We start from the raw sequence: 25,697 nt of genomic DNA, 5'->3' as shown, positions 1-25,697 counted from the left end.
TGTACATATATGTGTATATACACACACACACACACACACCACCTCTTTAATACTGAACACCATCAACAAATCATGCTTATCTGAGTTTTCATTTTTTATAATACACATTTCTCTCAGCAGCAGCATCAACAAGCACAATCCCCTAAATTCCCAAAGCAAAGCTGCCTACGTGATGCCTGTGGGAGATTCAGGGATGGAACACTGTATGATGCTTTGAATATTTAAGGGACAAAGCTTTACAAGCTTTTCTGCCATTTTAAACACCACTTTGCTCCAAACTATTGTTTTACTGGGGTTCTCTTAAAAAAAAGTTTTGGTTTTAAAAAACAAAGCCAGATTTTTACAGTTTCTCAGCTGGATCAGGTTTGTCTAACACTATGTCCTGTCAGCAGTGGCCATAACTCCTTAATTCAAGTGGTTTTGCGAACAGGAAAAGGGCACTGGTGGCAGCCAGGGCATCTGGAATGTATCTCACATAGCAGGTTATTTGTGTGTCAATACCTTGTTGGTGTTGTAGCAATTCAACAGAACAGCATCTATTTGCATTTTAATAAATAAGGCACCATGTAAACGCTACCGTCATTACTATCAGCCATTTTACGTAGGCCAAAAAGGTGGTCTTCTGAGTCGGATTTAAACATCAATATGCCCATTAGCAAAATAAACACTTCCCCCTTACAATCCTAAAAAGCTGAGTTTTGTTACATTAAATGCACAACCTTGTTAAACTACTAGGGTCTTAGGCATGGTTTTGGAGGATGCAAATTAAAGAAGAGTCTGAAAGGTCAAAGAATGGTGATGCATAAATAACGGCGCCTAACTCAACAACGGCCTGGTAATTTACAGCTAGAAAGTCTAACTTGTATGCCGCAAAATATAAAAGAACAAGTTCACATTCTCATCCCTGGCCATATTTTCTGCCCTAGCCCTCACTTTGGCACAAGTAGTTTGGTCCAGGTGTTTCAGCTTTAGAATATGAGCTGGCAGAGAGCTTTCTCACCGATTGAAAACTAGAGCAAAACTGTTCTCAAACAAAAAGGCCCAGCTAGGTTAAAACTAAACTACTTCTGACAATCTAGCTCAGAAGTACCTTCTCCTAAACTAGCTTCATAGCTACTAATCTCTGTCTTCTTCCTTCTAACTACTAGGGAACTTTCCTTGAAAAGGTCCTTGCTTTTAAGCCCCTAATGAACCATCCTAACTAGCTACCTCAACTCATTCCACCTGGTCCAGTGTAGGAACCAGAGTAGATTAGAAGTGAATTAACCCTTTGCCTGCTGGCTCCAGAATAGTCTTCTGAATCTTTTCACATTAACAAGCTAGCTTAAAAGTTTAGGAGCCAAATTCTGTCTTTTATTGCACTCAATGAACTCTTGTCAACAGGCAACTGAGGGTAGAATAAGATTCTGGAGAAATTATGTACCAAAAACTAAGTTTTGAAGATAGGATGCTTCAGATGAATAGATACGTTCTCTCACCTGTTTGTACTGTATTAATTTGGGCTGGGGTTTTCAAAGGAATTTAAGGGAGTTAGGTGCCCAACTCCTATTGGGTTCCTGACTCCCTTAGTCTCTTTTGAAAATCCCAGATTTAGTCTATTGAGCTGAAGAACAAACAGGATAGTGAAAGGGCTTTAATTCCTAGAATAAAAGTTATCTGCAAAACCAAACAGACTAGAAACTTTGGGCCAAATATTCCCTTCTTTTTTGGGGGACAGTGGATTGGATCAAGACAGCCAGGCACCTGCGGGGAGGCAGGCAGTGTGAAAGTGGAGGGAAGGACAGCCTCATCTTCACAGCATCATACTCTTCTCCAGAACCAGTGGAAGCATTTCCAACAGGACAGCCTCTGTTGCCTAGGCTGGGAAGTGATGGATAGACATCTACTTTCTACATCAACAGCAAGAAGCAAATTACTTAAGTTAACTTTGAGCATGTGAATAGCACCATGGAAGTCAGTGATATTATCACATGCTTAAAATTAGGCATGTGCTTAAGTAACTTGCTAGATGGGGGCCTTAATGCTGAACCTTAAACTGGCATTAACTAACTTGGTCTCCATCTTCTTAAAACCCTCCTCTGATGTGAATTCACAGCTGGAGAATGCCATGGCAGTATGGCTCTTGCAGGAATTTTGCTCCTTTGTGGGTAGGAACCAGTGCATGGAAACAGGCCCTCTATGTAGATGGACCTTGTTTCTAGAAACCCTTTGCAGACAGATCTGGCCTCTGGAAATGGTCTGGAACTCTATGATGTGCAAGTTCCAAGAGCCAGCTCCCCTGATTGAACAATTCACAGAGTTTCACATCCCCTACATAGGTTTTTCCCACAAATGGGAACCGTTTGGCCGTTAGTCCATACATAAAATCTTAGATGCTCAAAAACACAGCAAAATCTGTGCAACAGAACTATTGTAACTGGGTGATTTTTGTGCCTTTAGATTGATTCAGCAGTTTTCAGAAGTCAGTGGGATTAGTCGTATGCTTAAAATTAAGCATTTGCTTAAGCACTTTGCTAAACTGGGGCCTCAGATTCCTATTGTACCTGATGACTATAGTCCTATATACTAGCAATTATTGTTTGCAGTGTTATTGTAGCCATGCTGGTCTCAGGATAATAGAAAGACAAGGTGGGTAAGAGAGAGAGAGACAAGCTTTCAAGCTTAAACAGAGCTTTTCTTCAGGCTTTTTCAGACCTGAAGAAGAGCTCTGTGTAAACTCAAAAGCTTGTCTCTTCACCCACAGAAGTTGGTCCAATAAAAGATATTACCTCGTCCATCTTGTCTCTCTATATACTAGCAAGGCATTCATTCTTAAGCATAATAATTCCACTGCCCTTTGAATTATCTATGTTCCTAATTGTTTGATATATTGTAGGGTTTTATAATCTCACCCATTATCCTAGCATCTGAGCACTTTCTGTGTAAAATCAAGAGCAATAGCAAAGTCCCTAGTGGACTTCATAAAGTAAATGGCTCTTTTCCCTTTTCACGGTAGCAATACTGAGTATTGGAGCAGCTATTAAAGGCCCCTGGCCAATGCGGGGGAAAATAGCCCAGTTCATAAAAGAACCAGCTATATGATTACTGAGCAGTTTTTACAGTTTACTATACTGATAGAGACATTCATACATCTACAGACTATGCAGCTATTTATAATAATTTAACATATCCTGTTTGAGATAAATAGCACAAGGAAACTCTAATACTTGAAGTTGAATAGTATATAGTACTAGGGATCAAATTACATATATGAATGAGCAAGCATTAATATAATATATTAAGATTAATCTCTTATTATGCAAGCTGCAGTTACTGCCCGCTAGACTACATTTTACAAAGCAGTAATAAATGCTTGCCATGCCAAAGTCTAAGATGAAACATAAATATAAATAGGCTCTATGATCCCTCCAAAAATATACAGTATGTTTAAGATGCTGTAATAACCTGTCATTGTATGAATTTCACTCTATGTAACATTAAGTATATAGTCAGGTACACAGCTCCATATGTTCTAAAGTGATCAAATCAATGGGAGCAGGGATTATAAAATTGCTGTCAATATTTTGTATGTATACAACAAATTTGGGGGTAGCAAAGGCCCTGTCCATACATAGGTCAGAACAGTGCTAGCTAGAACAATGTTAAAATCATGCTACAAACTACATTACAGGGGTGGTCTTTAGCAAGGTTTTGCTACCACAGTTCTCAGAAAACATCCTTCCCTCAATAATCAGGAAAAGCATGCTAGAACCCTGACAGCGACAACCATCTTCATACACAGGCATAGTTAGTTCTGCTCCCAGTATGTACAGGAAAGTAAGTCTATTGTATCATACAGTTCATTGTCTATATCCTAACACAAATATGGCTTCTGACAATTTTTCATTAAAGGACTGTAATTCTAAATTAAATTTCAGTTCAGGAAAGCAATGATTTCACACACTCACCAATTCTCTTGATTTCAGCTTGTGATAATGAATTATAAAATTTACAACCTGCACCGTCGAGTGGCTTACACATTAGATCATGCCACTTTTCTCATCCTGCAAAAAGGTTCGTGAAGAGGATCGTCCTAACAGCAGCTCCTTCTCATGGATCAGGCTGTCTAGCAGATCTTCCTGCCTGTAGTTGTGATAAACCTTCAGGAAGGCCAAAATGGTAATTCCCAGCCAAGTCAGCCAGGCAGCCCAGAGACCAAACTAGGCAGGAAAAGAGATGGCAGAGAGATTAATGTTGTGTTGTCAAGATAAATCCAACCCTCATTTTAAGGCCAGATCCTCATCTGGATGGACTTCAATAGAGTTGTGCCAGTTTACACCAGCGGATGATCTAGCCCATTGTTTCTCAGACTTTTCAGGTTGGTAAACCCCTTTACATTTACTATAAAAGTAAGAGTAAAAAAAAATAACAATAACAATGATAAGCCTATATAATATGATTACTACTATATCTTGTGAAACACACTCAACACATTAAACCTTTAGGTATTTGTGCTGTATTTGGCTACCATCAACCCTCTGTGTCTAGTAAAGTGTGTATGGAACCAGATAAGAGAAGGTCTGTAAGATCTACAGTGTTAGCCAATATCATATACAATATTACTATATATATCACATATGTTTGTGTATGAATTGCATTTATGTTAAGCTCCTTTCAAAATGCTCTTTACTTATGTTAAATCAAGGGGAGATGTGAAGTGTTCTAATTTCAGTGTTAGGTACAGAGACATTCCAGAGAGACAGGGCAAGACAAACAATTTTCTTGATAGTTAGCTAACATGCCCTCTGTACCAAGCTATAGCTGGTGCAGAATGTCTTTAAAGTCTTGCTGACTTTTGGAATGCTATGATCAAAACAAAATGAAGAAACTGTTGCAATCTCTCTCCTATTTTTGTGGAGGGGCTGTGTAAAACCTGTCAGAATTTAAGATGTATTCTACATTAAAACTTACAAATGTACAGTCAGGTACAGTCAATTATTGACATCTTGGTGTCTTCAAAAAATGTGTCAGAGAAGACAGATAAGAAATGAGTGGTAGGTTAAAGTAATATAGAGAAAATTGTGAAGCTTCTCTGAGTCAGATATAAATACAAGCAGGGTAAGCACAAAATCTTTGAGTCTCACCAGCTGCACTTCTGTCTTCCAGATTCATTGGCAATGTATTAACCTTCCTTTCTGTATTATGCTGTATTAATCCCTGACAAATAATTAGACCCTTAACACACTTTTGAAAATCTCCCACATGTTTTTGTCCTCATTTACATCTCAGTCCACCAATATAAAATGTCTTTAAAAATAGCAATGAAATAAGTTATATAAAAAGATATGGAATGAGGTGTTAAAATCTCATTCATTTGGGCTAATTTGTAATATCTCATATCCGTTTTCCTGTCATTAGTGCAACATCAAAATTGTAGCACTCTCTTAAATGGTCTCAACATAGACTTAAGTCTGCATTAAGTGGCTCTTCTATGCCTTTTGAGACTTACTCAGCACGAAAGATTCTAGATAAATCTAGCATAATTCAGTTAATGCGTGAAGATCAAAGAAAAGTTCTGGACAAGCTAGAACCAGCTGAATGGTATTTAAATGCCAGCGATCCAACTTTGTCATCAGACTGGTTAGTTTCTCCTTGCAAAGTTTACCCAGTGCCCAACTCTGTAATTTTTATTCAGGAAACATTCCCAATGTATTCCCTGAGAGTGGTGCTTGGGTATGGACAGCTGTATTGAGCCATCAGTGTGCTATACAACGACCTGTTTTCCTGGACCATTAAGGATGGCCATTCTTGCTCTACTTGCCTTGAAGAACCATTATCACGGTGGCCAAAGGAAAACCCACCAGCTGGCTCTGCTGAAGCCAGGGCCGGCTCCAGGCACCAGCTAAGGAAGCAGGTGCTTGGGGCGGCCAATACAAAGGGGCGGCCCGTCCGAGTCTTCGGTGGGAATTTGGCGGCGGGTCCTTCAGTCCCTCTCTTCCTCTTTGAGCTGCCGCTGAAGTGCCGCCGAAGAGGAAGAGAGGGAGTGAAGGAGGGGCAGCAGAAAACCTGGAGCTGGCCCTGGCTGAAGCTCTACTTAATGTACCATACGATACTAACAGATAGCACTGCGGGGATTTGTTCCCCACTGGGATCTTTTTTCACATGATCTACTTCAGGGTTTCCTTACACACTATCAGTTCTGTGCTCTGAAATTGTGTTTTCTTTCGTCAGCATAAAAGAATCTGGCAGATGCACCTTCACTCCTCATTCATGCATGTGCAGTAGTTAACGCAGCATAGGCTGCCCCTGGTAAGTCAGTAGTGGGAATTAGAACCAGATTGTTTGGGGCTAGTTCTCCTATGTACTACTACAAAGTAAACTTTCCTCCCACATGAGCTCTATATATGTTGGCAGAATATTTTTTTTTGCACCGTTCCCTATTATAGTCAAAAGAAGGTTTCCCCCTGCACATAATTTGTCCATAATGCCCCCGGTGTCAGCAGCTGGGTATATAATTCCAGTTTACTCAGTCATATCCTACCATATACTTCTATACTACCCTTCCACTGGCAGTGAAGGGAACATCACACACACAATTATGGCTGGACATGACCCCTGGTGAAGACAATAATATATAGCACAGGAAACACAATGAAATTACACCTACGTAAGGAAAATGCAGACACAGCAGAATTGGTATTTATAGGACCAGAATTTGTACTATATTAACATCGTAGTCATTTAAGAGGACTAAACCACCCAGATGATTTTTAATCTCTGACTGAAAAATTAATAACAAACACTGTTCCCAGAGTTGTGCTCACCTTAAAGTGAATGGTCAGAGCCCCCACTGACTTTCCTAAGACAGGATTTATGACTTTTTGTCCGAGTGGCCAGTCATAGACTATGACGATGAGCACAGAATAGATAAATAGATGTGACACAATAGCACAGGGGTGGGGAAGCGGCGCAGGCGAGGGATGTGCTGGCTGTGGCTTCCCGCCACCCCCATTGGCCCGGGATGGCGAACCACAGCCAGTGGGGGCCACGATCGGCTGAACCTGCTGCGTCAGCAGGTAAATAAACTGGCCCGGCCCGCCAGGGTGCTTACCCTGGCGAGCCACGTGCCAAACGTCGCCAACCCCTGCAGTAGCAGCTAGTTCGCATTTGTTTTTCCTGCACTGGAACCCTGGCAAAACAAAATATTGGCCAAAGAGGAACGATAAAGTTGGTAGGGGGAGAAAATATTTTACAAGCTTCCAAGAGGCTATTACAATGAAAAGAAAATTATAAAAATGTAAGGCCTGATTCACCATTGTATTACTCCTGTTTTAAGCCCATGTAACTCCATTGATTTCAACAGGGTTACATCACATAAAACTTGAGATGAGAATGGTCAAGGGTATGAAAAAACTCATTGAATGAGATTGAAAAGATTGTGATTGTTACCCTACAAAAGAGCCAGACAGCAAGGATATGATAAATAATGAATAGTCTACAGAAGGTAGATCAGGAACTTCTGTTTCTCTGGCTCGTGACTCAGTAACAAGGGAATAGTCAGTGAAATTAAAAGGTGGGAAATTCAAAACCAATAAAAGGAAATAGTTTCTCACACAACACATGATCTGAACAAACTGGAGAAATGGTCTGAAGTAAATAGGATGAAATTCAATAAGGGCAAATGCAAAGTACTCCATTTAGGAAGGAACAATCAGCTAAACACATACAAAATGGGAAATGAATGCCGAAGAAGGAGTACTGCGGAAAGGGATCTGGGAATCATAGTGGATCACAAGCTAAATATGAGTCCACAGTATAACACTGTAGCAAAAAAAGCAAACATAATTCTGGGATGTATTAGCAGGAACATTGTAAGAAAGACATGACAAGTAATTTTTCCGCTCTACTCTGCGCTGATTAGGTCTCAACTGGAGTACTGTGTCCAGTTCTGGGCATCACATTTCAGGAAAGATTTGGACAAATTGGAGAAAGTCCAGAGGAGAGCAACAAAAATGATTAAAGGTCTAGAAAACATGACCTATGAGGGAAGACTGAAAAAAAATGGATTTGTTTAGTCTGGGTAAAAGTAGACTGAGAGGGGACATGATATTAGTTTTCAAATGCTTCTAAAAGGTTGCTACAAGAAGGCGGGAGAAAAATTGTTCTTGAGGATAAGACAAGAAGCAATGTTCTTCAATTTATATTGCAGCAAGGGAGGTTTAGGTTGGACATTAGGAAAATCTTTCTAACCATCAGGGTGGCTAAGCGCTGGAACAAATTGCCTAGGGAGGTTGTGGAATCTCCATCATTGGAGGTTTTTAAGAGCAGGTTGGACAAACACCTGTCAAGGATGGTCTAGATAATACTTAGTTCTGCCATGAGTGCAGGGGACTGGACTAGATGACCTCTCGATTCTATGATTAAACTGGAACCATTGTCACAGAAAGCCATCGAGGCCAAAACCGTGACAAGATTCAAAAAAGGAATGGCCATTTATATGGCGATAAAGAATATCCAGAGTTACCATAGTTAATGTTAATGGACATTTTGGAAGAAATATTAAACCTTGCACTTCAGGGCTTAAGTCAATCTCTATTAGAGACCAGGAGGAGATTTATGTGGGGGTCAGTTTACCCCACAATGGTAACTGTGGAGTTCTTACATCTTCCTCTGAAGCATCTGGTATTGGCCACTGTCAGAGACAGGATCCTGGGCAAGATGGATCTTGAGTTGGCTTCAGTCTGGCAATGCCGATGTTGGAGTAATGCAATGGTGAATCAGGCCAATAGCTGGCAGAACGTCATTAAGGTTCCTTAACCACTTTTCTTAACTAGGTTATGGTCTCTGCCAAAGTCAGACCTGACAGCTGTAAGAGAGTGGTGGAAGGCAGGTATGTCAACCCTAAAATGGTGAAGGCCCCTTTCCCTATGAACTAAAAAGAGATTATCTCAGGTTAATGAGAGACACCTGAGTCTGCCGGTGACCTTTAAAACCCCCTCTTCTGGTGAGAGGCAGGAGAGATGAAAAACAAGCTGCAGTAGGGTTAAGGGCAGCATGGAGAAAAGGCTTCTCCTAGGTGGAAGTCTGTTCTCCTCCCTATATGGGAAACAACCAAGTTAACTTCTGCTTGGGGAAGGGGTAGCAACTAGAAGTCTGCGTAATAAGGCAACACCCCAGGGAGGGGGCAAGGAAATGTATTTCTTTTGTGTTGTTTGTTTTTTGCTTAAGAGGCCTACCCTAATGCCCACCTTGTAAACACTGAAAAAATAAACCAAAGTGAAGAATTAATAACCTCCGGAGCAGGATTGATATACTCCAGGCCCCCATCACCAGAGGGAGAAACTCTGAGGCTGACAAGGCAAGGGAGGTGTCTTGCCACACATGGTGTCAGGAGTGGGATTTGATGCAGTGGACTAACCCAAGGGCAAGACAGATAATGCTCAAGAATGGATGACATGATGAAGGTACTGGTGTAGGCCACTGTGGTAAAACCAATGGCTATCAGAGTCCAGATGGCCACTCAGCAGGAATCTGTATAAATACAAGAAACAAATCAATTACTGATGATTCAGGAGGAACAGGACCGAGCAACCCTACAAGAGGTAGTAAGACAACTGAAAGCCCTGGCCACTCTGGGAGGTGGCCATGATGGAATATGATCCCTAAAGGCCAGCAGTTATCTACAAAAGATTATGACAGAGGATATTGAGGCATATCTCCTCATGTTTGAAAGAACAGCCCTAAGTGAGGCCTGGCCCCGGTACCAGTGAGCCAGTATCCTCGCTCCTTTCCTGTGTGGAAAGGTCCAGAAGGCCTACTATGTAATTGCAGTGGAAGCTGCTAAAGACTACTCCCAGTTGAAAACTAAAATACTTGCAAGATCCTGAGTGACTACAGTCGTAAGAGCCCAGAGATTCCATGAGTGGAGGTACTGGGAGAGCAAAGCATCAAGATCACAACTGTTCAACCTGATCCACCTAATGCAGAAGTGGCTGTGTCACGAGACCCACGGTATAGAAAAGTACTCTTGATTTTGGACAGATTCATGAGACGACTACCACCAAAACCTATGAGGGTGGGTTGGCCAAAATGATCCTTCCTCTTATGATGATTTGGTCGCCCTCATAGCGAGGCATTCAATGGCCCGAGAGCTTTCTTGGACTACTGGATAAGATCTGTGCTGGACCAAGAGGTCAATCCCAGTCCCGAAGGCCCAGACTTCCGGAAGTTCAAATACAATTATGTTGGGGAGGAGGGATGCCAAAGAGTGGCCTGAGGGCATGAAGGGACTTGGGGAACTGGCAAGAGAAGGCCACGGGATAAGACCTAATGGCTCAAACAATAGGAGGATATCCCAGGCTGTGTATTGATGTTATGCTTGTGAGGAACTAGGGCATATAGCAGTTCAATGTCCTAACATTGAGAGGCCCATGCAGTGTAGTCTGGGTGACAGTGAAAAGGAGTCACTATACACGTATACACCATACACTATCTACGTGGCCAGTTAGAATGAATGGTACAGAGACCATTGTGTTAGTAGACTTAGGAAGTGCAGTTACGCTTGTCTCTGGGAAACTGGTGGGGTGGAACCAGCTGTCTCCAGCCAAATGCATGGGATTAACCTGCATACATGGGGCAGTTAATTACTACCCAGCTATTCCCATACAAATAGAGGTTCAGGGAAACACAACAAAAGTGACAGTGGGAGTAATCCCTAATCTTCTATATACTGCACTCAGAGGACAAGACTTCCCAGACATCTACTCCCAATGGAAGGGTTGGAGGAAAGCAATAATCGTGGAGCTGATATCATGGCCACATAAAATAGCCCACTTCTCATTTTCTATTATTTAGCCCTTTAGCCCGGCACTTATTTTCAGCAACTGGGAAGTCCCAGAAGATTAAACAGGAAAGGAGGGCAGACAAAAGAATGGGGACCAAAATCTTGGCCCAGAATCAAAGGTGGTGTTCGTGGGTAAGCAGTCTCATCCAGCAGGCAGGGAGGCAACTCAGATAGTTAATGAACTTGAGGCTGGGCCCAATTCAACTGAGACCAATACTGGGGGTGAAACAGAAATAGCCCCCCCTTTAGTTTGGACATATCAGTCCCTCATACAAGAATTTTGGACAGGACCAAGTCAATGATGCTCTGTACCACAATATTAGAAAGGAAGTCATCAAAGTGAGTGGGGTCCCAGTATAGGGGAAAGCCAAAGGCCCAGGGCCATGTTTTGTGATGAAAAGGACTTACTATACAGAATATTCTGACTATAGGAGCAAGAACTGAAGCATCTGCTAGTACCTTGAGGATACCAAAGGGCAGTATTAGACCTATCCCAGAATCATTTGTTTGGGGGACATTTAGGAGTGGGTAAAACCCTAGACAGAATCCTATGAAGGTTCTCTTGGTCAAGAGTCCACATGGAGGTCTGACGCTATTGCACCTCCTGCCCTGAATGCCAATTGCAAGGTCCACAACCTCAGTACCCCTACAGATTATTAAAGTCCCATTTGAGAGGATAGTGATGGACCTTATAGCCCACTGGAGAAGTTGGCCCAGGGACATCAATGCATGCTCATGATTCTAGACTACACTACTCATCACCCGGAAGCCATACCCCAGAGAAACATGATGTCCAAGATGATAGCAAAGGAGTTCATCCAAATTTTCTCTCGAGTAGGAATACCCAAGGGACTCCCTTGAAATTAAGATGCAATGGGATCTTTCAATTACATTGTTTTAAAATTCAGTGTTGAAAAGTGAAAAGTAATGGATATTGGAAAACATAATCCCACCTATACATACAAAATTATGGGGTCTAAATTAGCTGTTACGACTCAAGAATGAAATCTTGAAGTCCATCATGGATAGTTCCCTGAAAACATTCACCCTATGTGCAGTGTCAAAAGCTAACTGATTGTCCATAATAATTAGGAAAAGGATAGATAAGAAGACAGAAAATATCATAATGTCACTGTATAAATCTATGGTAAATCCACACCTTAAATATTGTGTGAGTTCTGGTCAGCCCATCTCATAAAAGATATTCTAATTGGAAAAAGTACAGAGAAGGGCAACAAAAATAATTAGGGGTATGGAACAACTTTCATACAAAGATAAATTAAAAAGACTGGGACTGCTAAACTTAGAAAAGAGATGACTAAGGGGGATTTGATATAAGTCTATAAAATCATGAATGGTGTGGAGAAAGTGAATAGGGAAGTATTATTTACTCCTTCACATAACACAACAACTAGTGGTCACCTGATTAAATTAACAGGCAGCAAGTTTAAAACTAACAAAAAAAAGTGCTTCTTCACACAATTCACAGTCAACCTATGCCAGTTGTTTCCCATAGATGTTGTGAAGGCGAAAAGTATAACTGGGTTGAAAAAAGAATTAGATAAGTTCATAGAGGATAGGTCCATCAGCGGTTATTAGTCAAGATGGTCAGGGATGCAATTTCATGCTCCGGGTGTCCCAGAAGCTGGGACTGGACGACAGTGGGTGGATCACTTGAAATTGCCCAATGCTGTTCATTCCCTCTGAAGCATCTGGCTCTGTCAGAGATAGGACACTGGGCTAGATGGACCATTAGTGTGACACACAGTATGGCCATTTATATGGTCTTATGAAAAACTTATTGAGGGTTTGACTTTGCAAGGTGCCGACTCCTCTGGTCCAATCCACCACAACACTTGAGCACATGCTTAACTTTAAGCACTAAAGAAGTCCCACTCAAGTCAATGGGACTGCACATTCTTCAAATTAAGCACTGCTTAAGGCTGATATATTTAAGGGGGGAAGGAGGGATAAAGGAGGTAAGCATCCAAATCCCAACACAAGTCTGTGGGAGTTGGGTACTTAATTCCCATAGGCTCCTTGGAAAAATCCCAGACTAAATATTTTGCTGGATAGGGGCCAAAGTGTTCAGCATTTTGCAGGATTGAGCCTTGCTGAGACAGCTACATTTCAGTAATGAGCAGTAAAAGCATAAGTACAAGTCCACATCTGAAGCTATCTATTTTTAATTTTTACAAAAAAACCATGCCCATCACTATGGATCCAACCCAGCACCTACTGAAGTCAATGGAAACACGTCCATTGATTTCAGTAGCTCAGTACCAGTGGCATCAGGTCCATGTCCAAATGGCTAATGAACTGAAACATTCTTGTATCTTGTTCTGACCTACCTGTGCAATAGCAAACTGATCATAGAAGGCAGAGGTTTCTAAATTCAGTTCAAGATCTATATCCTGTAGTTCTTCACAGCTACAAGAAGGCAGCATTTGGGGGGGGGGGGGAAAAAAGAAAATTATTTCAGAGATTCCAAATAAACAGGCCAAGCATAAGATGAAGTAGCCACTTAAGAACTGCCCTCGCTAGAATGATTTTCTAAATAAAAACAAAAGATCATAGCTATAAACAATATAGGTATAACAATGTCGCCATCAGAAAGATTATTCTGCTCCCCTTGAAATAAGTATAGGCTTCTTTTGTTATGTCCACTCCCAGAACAAACTGTTCAATAGTCCTAATCAGTTTCCATTATCCTAAACAGTAATACCAGAATAAAGGCTTCAAAGCGTAAGCAGTTGAATATTCTATCAAATAAGCTTCCAATTATTGCCATAACTGGGCTGCTTGCCAATTTCCTCTCACATTAAGGTAAAAGAGTGATTTCATTATTTTTTAAATCTATATTTAATTATGTAAATGAACAACATTGATTTTCTGAAATGTGTAACACAACCTTCATTATGCAAATAATATGCTTAAAACCCTCCTTTTCTACCGCCCACCCCAAGACCTCCTGCACAAGTACACACATTTGGCTCACCCCAGATGTTTGTTTCACCCCTAAATGCAACAAAGTGTACGAGCCTCCATTACCTTTTGACATCATCACGGAAGGCTTCAGAAGAAGGGATTGTGTGGGTGTTTTTGTTTCGGAAGCACCAGCAAGGAGAAGATATAGTGATGGTAAAAGAGAGGCTGCCTACCGATTTTACAAATAACTCGGACTTTTATTGGTGGTGTGAAAAAAATCCCAGGATTTTGAGGATGTCTTTCTATCTCTTGGTTGATTTCTGAAGGCTCTTCTCTGTCCTTTTCAGTGGTGTCAGCCATCTTGGATTCTTATCCGAATATTCGATTAGGCTCTTTTTTTTTTATAATTGAGACAGAATTTTTAACCGAATATTCGAATAATTCGATTAATCGTTGCAGCCCTAAACAGAACATTTACTATGGCATTTTGCAACATATGACAATGTGAAACATAAATGTATGCTCTAGTAATAGTGTTACTCAATATCATATGACATAAAATGTCACTTTTTCCTATTTCTTCATTGATATTTATTTGATATGAAAAATTCATCTCAAGCTATTATCTACCTCCTACACTGAACCCAAATATTATTTTATTAACTATATATTCTATAACTCTTAAGATAATGTTGGTCATCAGTACTTTGCACTTATACAGTGCTTTTCATCTGAGAATCTTGATGTAAACAACATCACTATGAGGCCAATATTTTATACCGATTTTGTAGATAGCAGACTGAGGCACATAGAGGCTAAATAACTTGCTTAGGTTCTTATAGTGAGTCAGTGTCCGAACTAGGATTTGGAACTCAGGAGCCCTGACTCCCAGTTTCCTGCTCTGATCACTAAATCACATTCCCTCCCTCACTAGAGAGTTATTACAACTAGGTTTTCTTTTCACAGCAGTCTATAAAGATTTTATGTTAATTTCTTGCTATCCTTCTTGTGCTTTTCCATATAACTATGACTCTCTAATAGGCAATGAAACATCAATGAAATAACTATACAATGCTTTTGTTTCATGTGGACTAGCAGCCAAAGGTTTATTCGTTGTTTTGATCCCAATCTAAAAATCATATCTTTATAAAAAGACTTTCAGGTTTTAAATACCTTTCCTTGTCTTCTTTCCATGCATTTAATAACTATATTTGGTAATACCTACATTTATTTGTGCATATGTGAAACCGGAAATTTTTCCTTCAATACTAACCTATTTGGCATGCTTCCTTTTTCGGTAACAGCATCACACCACATGTTAAATCCTACGCTCACTATAGTGCTAGCAATAAAGATGACAAAAACCACAAAGACGCTGATCAGCAGATTCAGGAAGGCATAAAAGAAAGAGCTGCAATAAAAGGGAAGAAAAATGTAACACATAAACAACTGAAACACAGCATCAGCAGTCTGTAAGCAGCATGCACTGGGCACATATGAAAGATACCAGTCTCCATTTGAAACACATCTGCTTTAATTAAGAACGCCTAATACTATTGACAGACTAAGGATTATGATGTTGGTTCTTATTATGCTCATCACTTAAGCTCTTTCACATTTTTCTTTTTTTAAATGTAGGAGGCCCACTCTGAATCATAAAGAGTAAGTTGTGTGATTGCTCACACGCAGCATGGCTTTCATTAGCTCTAATGATGAAAATCACCATTGTTAAAATAAATGTCATTAACTTAAATTATATAGTAACTGGAGCTAAAATTATTTCATGACTATAGTGACAATTGGGACAAAAATTGCCTAGCAAAAGAAAACTAAAAATAAAACAAAATACTACTGATAACTATAATTATTTTAATCAGCTAAACTTACACTGCTAGCAGCATGGGATAGGACTCAGTTCTGCATGTGTATGCAGTGTGCATAGCAGGTCAGATCCTCATGTAGTGTAAACTCTGTTGACTTCAATGGACCTATGTCAATTTACACCAGTTGAGGATCTGGGCTTGTATCGCAGCTTAGAATAGGACCAGCTATGACATGCAGTTTAGAATCCACAGCCAGCTCAAGGCATATGCTCTGTATAGGATCCTACACTTTTGGGGACACCAGTACATCAACATTTCCTCCAAGTAAGCATCCAGGACCTTCCAAGCTGATGGGTGCTGGGACCTCCGCATCATTCTTAAAAATGAACCAGGGGGAATCCTTTGAGTTGTTCATCCCTCCCTACTACTTGATGGACTCTAGCTGGTGAAAACCTTCTAACCCTCCCCTCACTCAGTGATAAAATCTACCCGCACCCCCAATCACTTGTGTCCAAACACCCTTGACATGCCCAAATGTCAGTCTTTCCCACTCTCACGGCTTTACATATGTCTGCCTCAGGCCATGCGTGTCTTATTTCCCACTGTGTTTGCAGAAACTAGGACTGTCCTTGCCAGAACCTATCCAGCCTGTTAGGATTTGATCACTGACTCGAAAAGCATTTCAGTGTTTAGTTTAATGGAACACTTGAGAAAAATGATGATGGATTCTTCATCCTTATGAGCTATTTGCTGCTGTTACAGGAGATGAACCTTAACAATCAGTATAGGAAATTCTGGGCCCTTTATAATACCAGGGATAAAATCCTGCCCCCAATGACAATTTTCACCCAATGAGATCAAAGGCAATTCCTATTGCTTTCAGTGCGAGGTGTCCATGAGGATCAAGGACAGTGTAGGCCCAGCACATTTTCTAGCTTCAGGAGAAGGACTACAGTGTGGCAAGTCTTCCAGAAACACAAGATCTGTCGCTTGGAGCATTCACACTTATGGCCTGTTTCTATTCTTATTGAGGCTCCGGCTGTCATTGGACATGTAAATGTTAAATGCTTTAACTCATGATAATGAGAAAATGAAATATAAATGATTAATACTTAGCATTTAAAGGGCAAGTCAATTAATCCCCAGGACATTCCTGTTAAGCACATAAACAAATTTATTCCCATCTTACAGGGAAACTGTGGGGACGGGGGAGGAGCGGGATAAGGGAAAGAATTTAAGTGACTTGACCAAGCCACAAAAGGAGCCTATGACAAAGCTAGGTTTAGAAGTAAGGTGTCCCTGCTCTCTGGCCTGCGCTTAGCTCACTAAATCATGCCCCTTACTAAAATTAAACATTACCAGCTCTTACAGTGATATTGCATGGAGAGAGGAAATGGCAATATACAAATCTATTTGTCAATTATCAAATTAAATGATTGACTTATCAAATAGACACTGCAAGCTTCAGCTGGGGGCTGATCAAAGACCAATGGGAGTCTTTCCAGTCAGTTCAGTGGACTCTGATTTAGATCAAGCCCCTGCTGCAGAAAGCAGGGGCTCATCCACTTAGTGGAGACAGTTAGCATGAGCACGGAACATCCGTACTGGGTGTTCGGCACTGACTTTCCATCTACTTTCTGGTGTAATTCAAGATGCTGATAGTCTTTAAATGTGCAATCTTGGGGTTAGGACTCAAGGTGTTCTCAGTGGAGCGGCCCAACTCTAAAACTTGCTCCTTCCGGTTGGTCTACCAGAGCTCAACTCTGTAAGCTTCACATCTTACAAACGCGCCATCAAGCACATCGTTTGCACTTGACAAATAAACAATGATAACAGTGTGATGCAAGGCTCATCTTTCCGGGCAACACTTTCATTAATCTACATTGCTGTTCTGTTGTCTTTCTTCTTAATTTTCAGCTAGTTTTCTGTTTATAGTAGTTTGTAGCTATATGCCATGCCTCTGACTGACAATCAATGGATGCTCTGTAAACTATTTAATAAGGTGAATACTCTCACACATTTTAACGAGGAGTCACTTCTTATTCATCATGGGCCCAATCATCCTGCAAGTGAAGTCAATGGCGATGCTCTCATCAACCTCAGTAAGTGCAAGCATGTGCAGCAGCACTGCTGCAGAACTTCTTCCTGAACAACCTCCAATCAGTACAGTAAAGATGTGCATTGTTTATGATGCCCAAAGAGCATAAATTCCTCTCTCTCTCCAGAAATAAAGGGCCATTTTCAGGGTCAGTCGCTCATGTATGTTTGAAATGTTAATGGACCTTTGCTCAGTGTTAACACAGCATAACTCACTTAGGATGCTACATTTGCTTTTCAGATTTGCAATGACAAATCTGGGCGTGGGGTGGAACTTCCCTTTCCCCGTGTTTTATTAGACAGGCTACATGGTGTCCTGTTTTAATCCATATTTTGACCTTATGTGGTATTAGACTTGCATATTTTATTATAACAATACACCTAATCTTGGCTTTCAAACACCCAGCAGCCTTCCAAATCCTTTCTTACCCAGATCAGCATTTTATTAACTATGAATAGTGTTACCCAAAGGATAATGCTCAGCTGAAATGGAAGAATTTCAAAAGCTACTCATAAAGAACAAATCTCAACAAAAGACTTGCACAACAAAATAAAATAAATTCCCAAAATTGGAAGTAGATCAAAAATCATGAAAATCTTGTCCAAAATACACCATTAAAAATCTTATTAGTTCTGTTTCTTCCAAATAAGCTGTTTTTAAACTATAGGAAATAAAATGCATCTGGATTCAACCAAACATGTATAGCTAATTGAGGTTTATGATATTTGTTTAAAAATACTTTTTTTCAAAGAGTATTAAAAAGTCTCCTCTTACATTTAGATCTTTTAGGATAAGCTTCAATCCCAAGCAAGCTAGCTATTGTTTTATTGTAAATCTGTTAGGGCATATTTTAATATTGGATAGTCTAAGGGTGGCCACAGAATATCAGAGAATAATATCCAACCCTATTATTATTTGCATTACAGTAGCACCTTGAGGTCTCAACCAAGATTCATAGATTCCAAGGACCATTGTGACCATCCCATCTGACCCACCTGTATAACACAGGCCATAGAACTCCTCCCAAATATTTCCTAGAGCAGATCTTTTAGAAAAATATCCAATTGTGATTTAAAAATTGTCAGTGATGGAGAATCCACCATGCCCCTTGGTAAACTGTTCCAAGATTAAGGCTTCGTTGTGGTAGGCACTGAACAAATATATAGCAAGACAGTCCCTGCCCCAGAGAGTTTACAATATAAGTAAAGACAAGACAAAGGGTGGAAGGGAAAATAGAAGCACAAAAAATTATTTATCCAAGGTCACACAACAGGTCTCCAGCAAGCTGGGAACAGTACCCCACTCTCCTGACTCCCAATCCAGTGCCCTAGCCACTAGAACAGACAGCCTCCCACTCACTCCGTACATCTTAGTTTACTCCATAACTAAATATTGCTTCCAGTACCCTTTGTGTATTTCTTATTCCACATAATCAGGTGCCAACTTGATCACTTTGTTGTTGCAGGTAATGCTAAGCTTTGCACTGAAATGATAGTGAGATAACAATTTTCATAAATAACTACCACTGTAACCACTAGTACCGTGTCAAAAAAATGGGGAAAAAATGGTAAATTTTTTCATCAGTTTAATCAATTCCCTTTTGTTCCCCCAACAAAAAGTTTCAAAATTCTGAATTTTTTGACCAGCTGTGACCACACACTGTATATTATTTAGTGATGAGGGGAATGAGGAGGAGGGTGTGTACACCTAAACTGAGTTCTTCTAGTGCCTGGAATTCTTGGTGGTTACACACAAATGGTCAGATTCACTGGAATGTCCCAGCTGCTTTTCACTGCCCTGATGGCACAAAGCAGCCTTATACCTGTTTCAACTGGCTGGTTTCAGAGTGACACAAGGCAGCAAGAGTGTACCAGTAAATCTAGAGCAATGCTTATAAATGCCTGCAAGGATTCACAAGTACAGTATAAAAAGGCTTGGCAGAATTTGATTTTTATTTCTTTCTAGATTGATAGATAATATTGATGTTTATTTTTAAGTGTTTTTTCAGTTATCTATTTAAATATTCACAGTTGTGCAAGATTATGGGTTTTAAGCATTTATTTCTATTTTTATCTATTGAGCGGATGTTTTCAGAGAACTATCCAGGATGACTCCAAGATCTCTTTCTTGAGTGGTAACAGCTAGTTTAGACCCCATCATTTTGTATGTATAGTTGGGATTAGGTTTTCCAATCTGCATTAATTTGCATTTATCAACATTGGATTTTCACCTGCCATTTTGTGGCCCTGTCATCCAGTTTTGTGAGATCCCTCTGTAACGTTCTGCAGTCTGCTTTGGATTTAACTATTTTGAGTAATTTTTGATCATCTGCAAACTTAGCCACTTCACTGTTTACCCTTTTTCCAGATCATTTACGAATATGTTGAACAGGACTGGTTCCAGTACAGATCCCAAGGGGCCCTGGCCCCCTTACTTTTAAAAGTGGGAAGGTTCTGCCCTCCTACTTTTTACCAGCCATAAGGGCAAGTGACGGGGGGCAGAGGAATGAGTGGAGTGTTGGGGGGGGAAGAGGTGGTGCGAGAGCGGGGCTTCGGGGGAAGAAGCGGCAAAGGGGCAGAGGCTTAGGGAGAAAGGGCAGTGCGAGGACAGTGGCTTGGGGAGAAGGGGCAACACAAGGGCTTAGCCTCTCGGGGAGAGGGTGGGGCCATGGTTTGGGTGCCTGTGGCCCCCTCACTTTTACAGAGCTTCCGTCGCTCCTGGACCCTTTATTTATCTTCCTCCATTATGAAAACTGACCCTTTATTCCTACCCTTTGTTTCCTATCTTTTAACCGGTTACTGATCATAAGAACATAAGAACGGCCGTACTGGGTCAGACCAAAGGTCCATCTAGCCCAGTATTCTGTCTACCAACAGTGGCCAATGCCAGGTGCCCCAGAGGGAGTGAACAGAACAGGTAATGATCAAGTGATCTCTCTCCTGCCATCCATCTCCACCCTCTGACAAACAGAAGCTAGGGACACCATTCCATACCCATCCTGGCTAATAGCCATTAATGGACTTAACCTCCATTAATGTATCCAGTTCTCTTTTAAACACTGTTATAGTCCTAGCCTTCACAACCTCCTCAGGCAAGGAGTTCCACAAATTGACTGTGCGCTGTGTGAAGAAGAACTTCCTTTTATTTGTTTTAAACCTGCTGCCCATTAATTTCATTTGGTGGCCCCTAATTCTTATATTATGGGAATAAGTAAATAACTTTTCCTTATCTACTTTCTCCATATCACTCATGATTTTATGTACCTCTATCATATCCCCCCTTAGTCTCCTCTTTTCCAAGCTGAAAAGTCCTAGCCTCTTTAATCTCTTCTCATATGGGACCCGTTCCAAACCCCTAATCATTTTAGTTGCCCTTCTCTGAACCTTTTCTAATGCCAGTATATCTTTTTTGAGATGAGGAGACCACATCTGTACACAGTATTCAAGATGTGGGCATACCATCGATTTATATAAGCGCAATAATATATTCTCCGTCTTATTCTCTATCCCCTTTTTAATGATTCCTAACATCCTGTTTGCTTTTTTGACCGCCTCTGCACACTGCATGGACGTCTTCAGAGAACTATCCACGATGACTCCAAGATCTTTTTCGTGATTCGTTGTGGCTAAATTAGCCCCCATCATATTGTATGTATAGTTGGGGTTATTTTTTCCAATATGCATTACTTTACATGATCCATGAGAGGATCTTCCCTGTTATCCCATGACAGCTTTCTTTGCTTAAAAGCCTTTAGTGAGGAACTTTGTCAAAGGCTTTCTGAAAGTCCAAGTACACTTGTCCACATGTTTGTTGACCCCCTCAAAGAATTCTAATAGATTGATAAGGCATAATTTCCCTTTACAAAAGCCATGTTGACGCTTCCCTAACATACCATGATCATCTACGTGTCTGAGAATTCTGTTCTTTACTATGGTTTCAACCAAGTTTCCTGGTACTGATATTAGGCTTACCAGCCTGTAATTGCTAAGTTCACCTCCGGAGCCTTTTTTTTTTTTTAAGTCAGCATTACATTCGCTATCTGCCAGTCATCTGGTAAACAGGCTGATTTAAGCAATAGATCAGATACCACAAATAGTAGTTCTGCAATTTCATATTTGAGTTCCCTCAGAACTCTAGGGTGAATACCATCTCGTCCTGGTGTTACTGTTTAATGTATCAATTTGTTCCCAAACCTCCTCTCTTGACAGCTCAATCTGGGATAGTTCCCTCAGATTTGTCACCTAAAAAGAATGGTTCATATGTGGGAATCTCCCTCACTTTTTTTTTTTTTTGACCCTCTGACTGTTTTTTGTTTTTTGATTTTTAATTTGGTTATACTTATAGTTTGAGCCTCGATTATGGTGTTTTAAAAAAGTTTCCATGCCACTTGCAGACATTTCACTCTTGTGTCTATTCCTTTTAATTTCTGTTTAACTAGTCTCCTTAATTTTGTGTAGTTCCCCTTTTTGAAGTTAAATGTTAATGTGGAGGGTTTCTTTGGCATTTTCCTCCCTACAAGTATGTTAAATTTAATTACATTATGGTCACTGTTACCAAGTGGTTCAGCTATATTCACCTCTTGGAACAGATTCTGTGCATCACTTTGAACTAAATCAAGAATTGACTCTCCCCTTGTGGGTTCCTAGACTAGTTGCTCCAAGAAGCAGTCATTATTGATATCTAGAAATTTTATCTCTGCATCCCATCATGAGATGACATGTTCCCAGTCAATACGGGGATAGTTGAAATCCCCCATTATTACTAGATTTTCTGTTTTTGTAGCCTCTCTAATCTCCCTGAGCATTTCACAATAACCATCACCATCCTGGTCAGGTGGTTAATAGTATATTCCTAGTGCTATATTCTTATTCAAGCATGGAATTTCTATCCATAGAGATTCTATGGTATAGTTTGATTCATTTAAGATTTTTACTATATTTGATTCCATGCTTTCTTTCACATATAGTGCCACTCCCCCACCAATGCAATCTGCTCTGTAATCATATATATTTTGTACCCTGACATTACAATGTCCCATTATCATTCTTCCACCAAGTTTCTGATATGCCTATTTATCAATATCCTCATTTAACACCAGGTACTCAAGTTTACCCATCTTAGTATATAGACTTCTTGCATTTGTATACAAGAACTTATAAAATTTGTCAATATTTAGTTGTCTGCCTTCATGTGATGTAATTGAATGGGACTCTTTTTTGTTTGTTTCTCTTCAGTTCCTACCTGTACTTTATCAACTTCTATCCTCTCCTCTTTACTGGGATATAGAGTATCCCTTTAATAGATCCTCCCCTACAGGATGTGTCTATCCCAGCTGTTTACTTCTCTGCATCTGTCAGCTTTATCCGTACCCTCAGTTTAAAAAGTCCTCTATGATCTTTTTAATTTTACATGCCAGCAATCTGGTTCCATTTTGGTTTAGGTGGAGCCCATCCTTTCTGTATAGGCTCCTCCTTTCCCAAAAGGTCCCCCAATTCCTAATAAACCTAAATCTTTCTTCCAAACACACTCTCATCCTCGTATTGAGACCCTGTTGTTCTGCCTGTCTAACTGGCCCTGCGCATGGTACCGGACACATTTCAGAGAATGCTGCCATGGGACTTAATCTCTTACCTTGCAGTCTAAATTTGGCCTCCAGTACCTCTTTTCTACCTTTCCCTATGTCACTGATACCTACATGTATCACGGCCACCGGCTCCTCCCCAGCACTGCACGTAAGTCTGTCTAGATGTCTCGAGAGGTCTGCAACCTTCGCATCCGGCAGAAAATTCACCATGCAGTTCTCCCGGGCATCACAAACCCAACTATCTATATTTCTAATAATCAAATCCCACATTAATATTACCTGTCTCTTCCTAATAACTGTGGTCCCCTCCCCTGGAAAGATATCCTCAGTGTGAGAGGATACCATGACATCATCTGGAAGGAAGGTCCCAGCTCTGGGATTATTTCCCTCTGCTCCAGCTTGATGTTCTCCTTCCCCAAGACGTTCATCCTCCTCAGCAGCACAGAGCCTGTCAAACTGGGGGTGGGATCGCTGTGCTGTGTCCCTGGAAGTCTCATCTATGTACCTCTCTATCTCCCTTAGCTCCACTAGTTCAGTCACTCTGGTTTCAAGAGCCCATATTGGGTCTCTGAGGGCCATGAGCTCTTTGAGCCAAATGCACATGTATACCACCTGCCCACAAGACAGATAATCGTTCATGTTGCATTCAGCGCAATAAATTGGGTAGGCCCCACTCTGCTGCTGGACTTCTGCCTGCATTCTTTTTACTTTTGCAGGGTTTTGTTTGTTCTTGGAGGGGAGCATTATTGGCCTAAATTTGGAGAATGTTTATCAGGTGTATCTGGCTCTCACGGACCCTTCAAACTCCCCCACCAAATTCTGTTTGCTGCTCCTCTGGGGGCTTAGCCAGCTTCTTAAACCCCTGTTCTCCCTGAATTAGTCCCACCCCCTTGCCAACCGACCCTAAAGGGGTCAAAGTATGGCAGGCTAGAGCATCCCTAAGAAGCCCTCAGCCTTGCCTAGCAGCATCAAGTATAAAGCGAAACTTCTTGAAGGATTGACCCTGCTCCAGTTAAGTTGTCGATGCCATAAATAAAGGAGTCCCACCTGACACCCAAAGTCACGCCCTTAATGGGAAGGCAAAAGCTTAGATGGAAGTCTCCAGGCGGAAGTGTCAGATCCCAGCTAACACCTTGTTTCCTGGTGCCCCCTGTTCACCACCACCCCTGGCAGGACAATGTAGGTATGTGGGGGGCACTGCTGGGCGCTGGCTGTCCCCGCACTGAGGCAGAGCATAGCCGCCCTCTCCCTATGCCCCCTTCCCTGCCTTGGCCCTGCAGCTGCTGGGCTGCTCAGCCGGCTGGGGATGGGTGCTGGCAGATGGGGGGGCCGGCTCAGGCATGGGGGTCAGGTTTGGGGGGGCTAAGGTTCTGGCAGGGGGCAGGTTTGGGGGGCTCGTTCTGAGAGGACAAGTTGAGGGGTGCAGGTTCTGGCAGCGGGCAGGTTTGGGGGGGCGCAGGTTCTGGCAGGTGGCCGCTTTGGGGAGGTTGGTTCTGAGGGGGCTAGTTGGGGGGCAGGTTTGGGGGGCTCAGGTCCTGGCGGGTGGGGGCAGGTCCTGGGGGCTCAGGTTCTGGCGGGTGGGGGCAGGATGGGGGGGCCTCAGTCTCTGGCGGGTGGGGGCAGGTCCTGGGGGCTCAGGTTCTGGCGGGTGGGGGCAGGTCCTGGGGGCTCAGGTCCTGGCGGGTGGGGGCAGGATGGGGGGGGGCTCAGTCTCTGGCAGGTTCTGGGGGGGTCCCCCAACCCACCCCGTTACTTACTCCTCGTGGCCCTTGCAGAGGAAGAAGAGCGTCCGCCAGGCCTGCGCGGCGGCCAGCAGCAGCGAGAGCAGCCCGGCGAAGACGCTGAAGCGGCAGGCGGCCGGGGGCCCCCACTCCTGCACGGTGAAGCGCTGCCGCTCCGCCGTCAGGTTGGCGCTGAGCCACATGCCCTCGGTGAAGAGCAGGCAGCGGCCGTGGCAGTCGTTGCTGTTCTCGGACAGCGGCACCACCACCACGAAGCTGCAGAGGAAGGCCAGGAAGTAGCCGACGCACTGGGCGAAGAGCAGGTTGCTCAGCGCCATGGCGGCAGCCGGGCACTGGGGCGGGAGCCTGCCGCAGCCGGCCGGGAGGCGGGGAGCAGGGGGGAGGATGCGCGCTGGGGACCCCTCCTCCGGGCTGAGCGCAGGAGGCCGGGAGCCGCGGCCAGGCTGCGCCACCCAGCTCCGCAGCGAGCCCAGCCTCTTCTCCTAGGCCCCCCGGGCTCCGGCGCAGCCGCCCCTCCGGCCCGTGTCGGCTCCCCCCCCCCTAGACTCCAGAGCAGGTGTAGCCGCTGCCCTGGCACCGCTGGCAGCCGGAGCCGGCCTCCGCCCGGTGCAACGGGGCTGCAACCCCCGGTCTGCACCCAGCCAGCGTAGGGCGCTGAGCCCTGCAGATCCCTCTGGCTGAAAGGAGCCGGTGTCTAGCC

The 25,697-nt window shown here is 42.4% G+C and overlaps 1 protein-coding gene across 1 annotated transcript; it reads right to left on the bottom strand.

Annotated features, from left to right (window-relative positions):
• Positions 1-2,732: 2,732 nt before the first annotated feature.
• Positions 2,733-25,316, bottom strand: TMEM179 (transmembrane protein 179). Its single transcript, XM_034770299.1, has 4 exons — positions 25,013-25,316; positions 15,024-15,161; positions 13,174-13,252; positions 2,733-4,199 (listed from the first exon to the last, which is right to left on the bottom strand). The coding sequence occupies exons 1-4, from the start codon at positions 25,312-25,314 to the stop codon at positions 4,020-4,022; spliced, it is 699 nt and encodes a 232-aa protein (XP_034626190.1). The 5' UTR covers positions 25,315-25,316; the 3' UTR covers positions 2,733-4,019.
• Positions 25,317-25,697: the final 381 nt, after the last annotated feature.

Source organism: Trachemys scripta, chromosome 4 (assembly GCF_013100865.1).
Source record: "Trachemys scripta elegans isolate TJP31775 chromosome 4, CAS_Tse_1.0, whole genome shotgun sequence".
In the NCBI taxonomy this organism is placed as follows: Eukaryota; Metazoa; Chordata; order Testudines; family Emydidae; genus Trachemys; species Trachemys scripta.
This window is presented reverse-complemented; position numbering and strand designations above follow the sequence as displayed.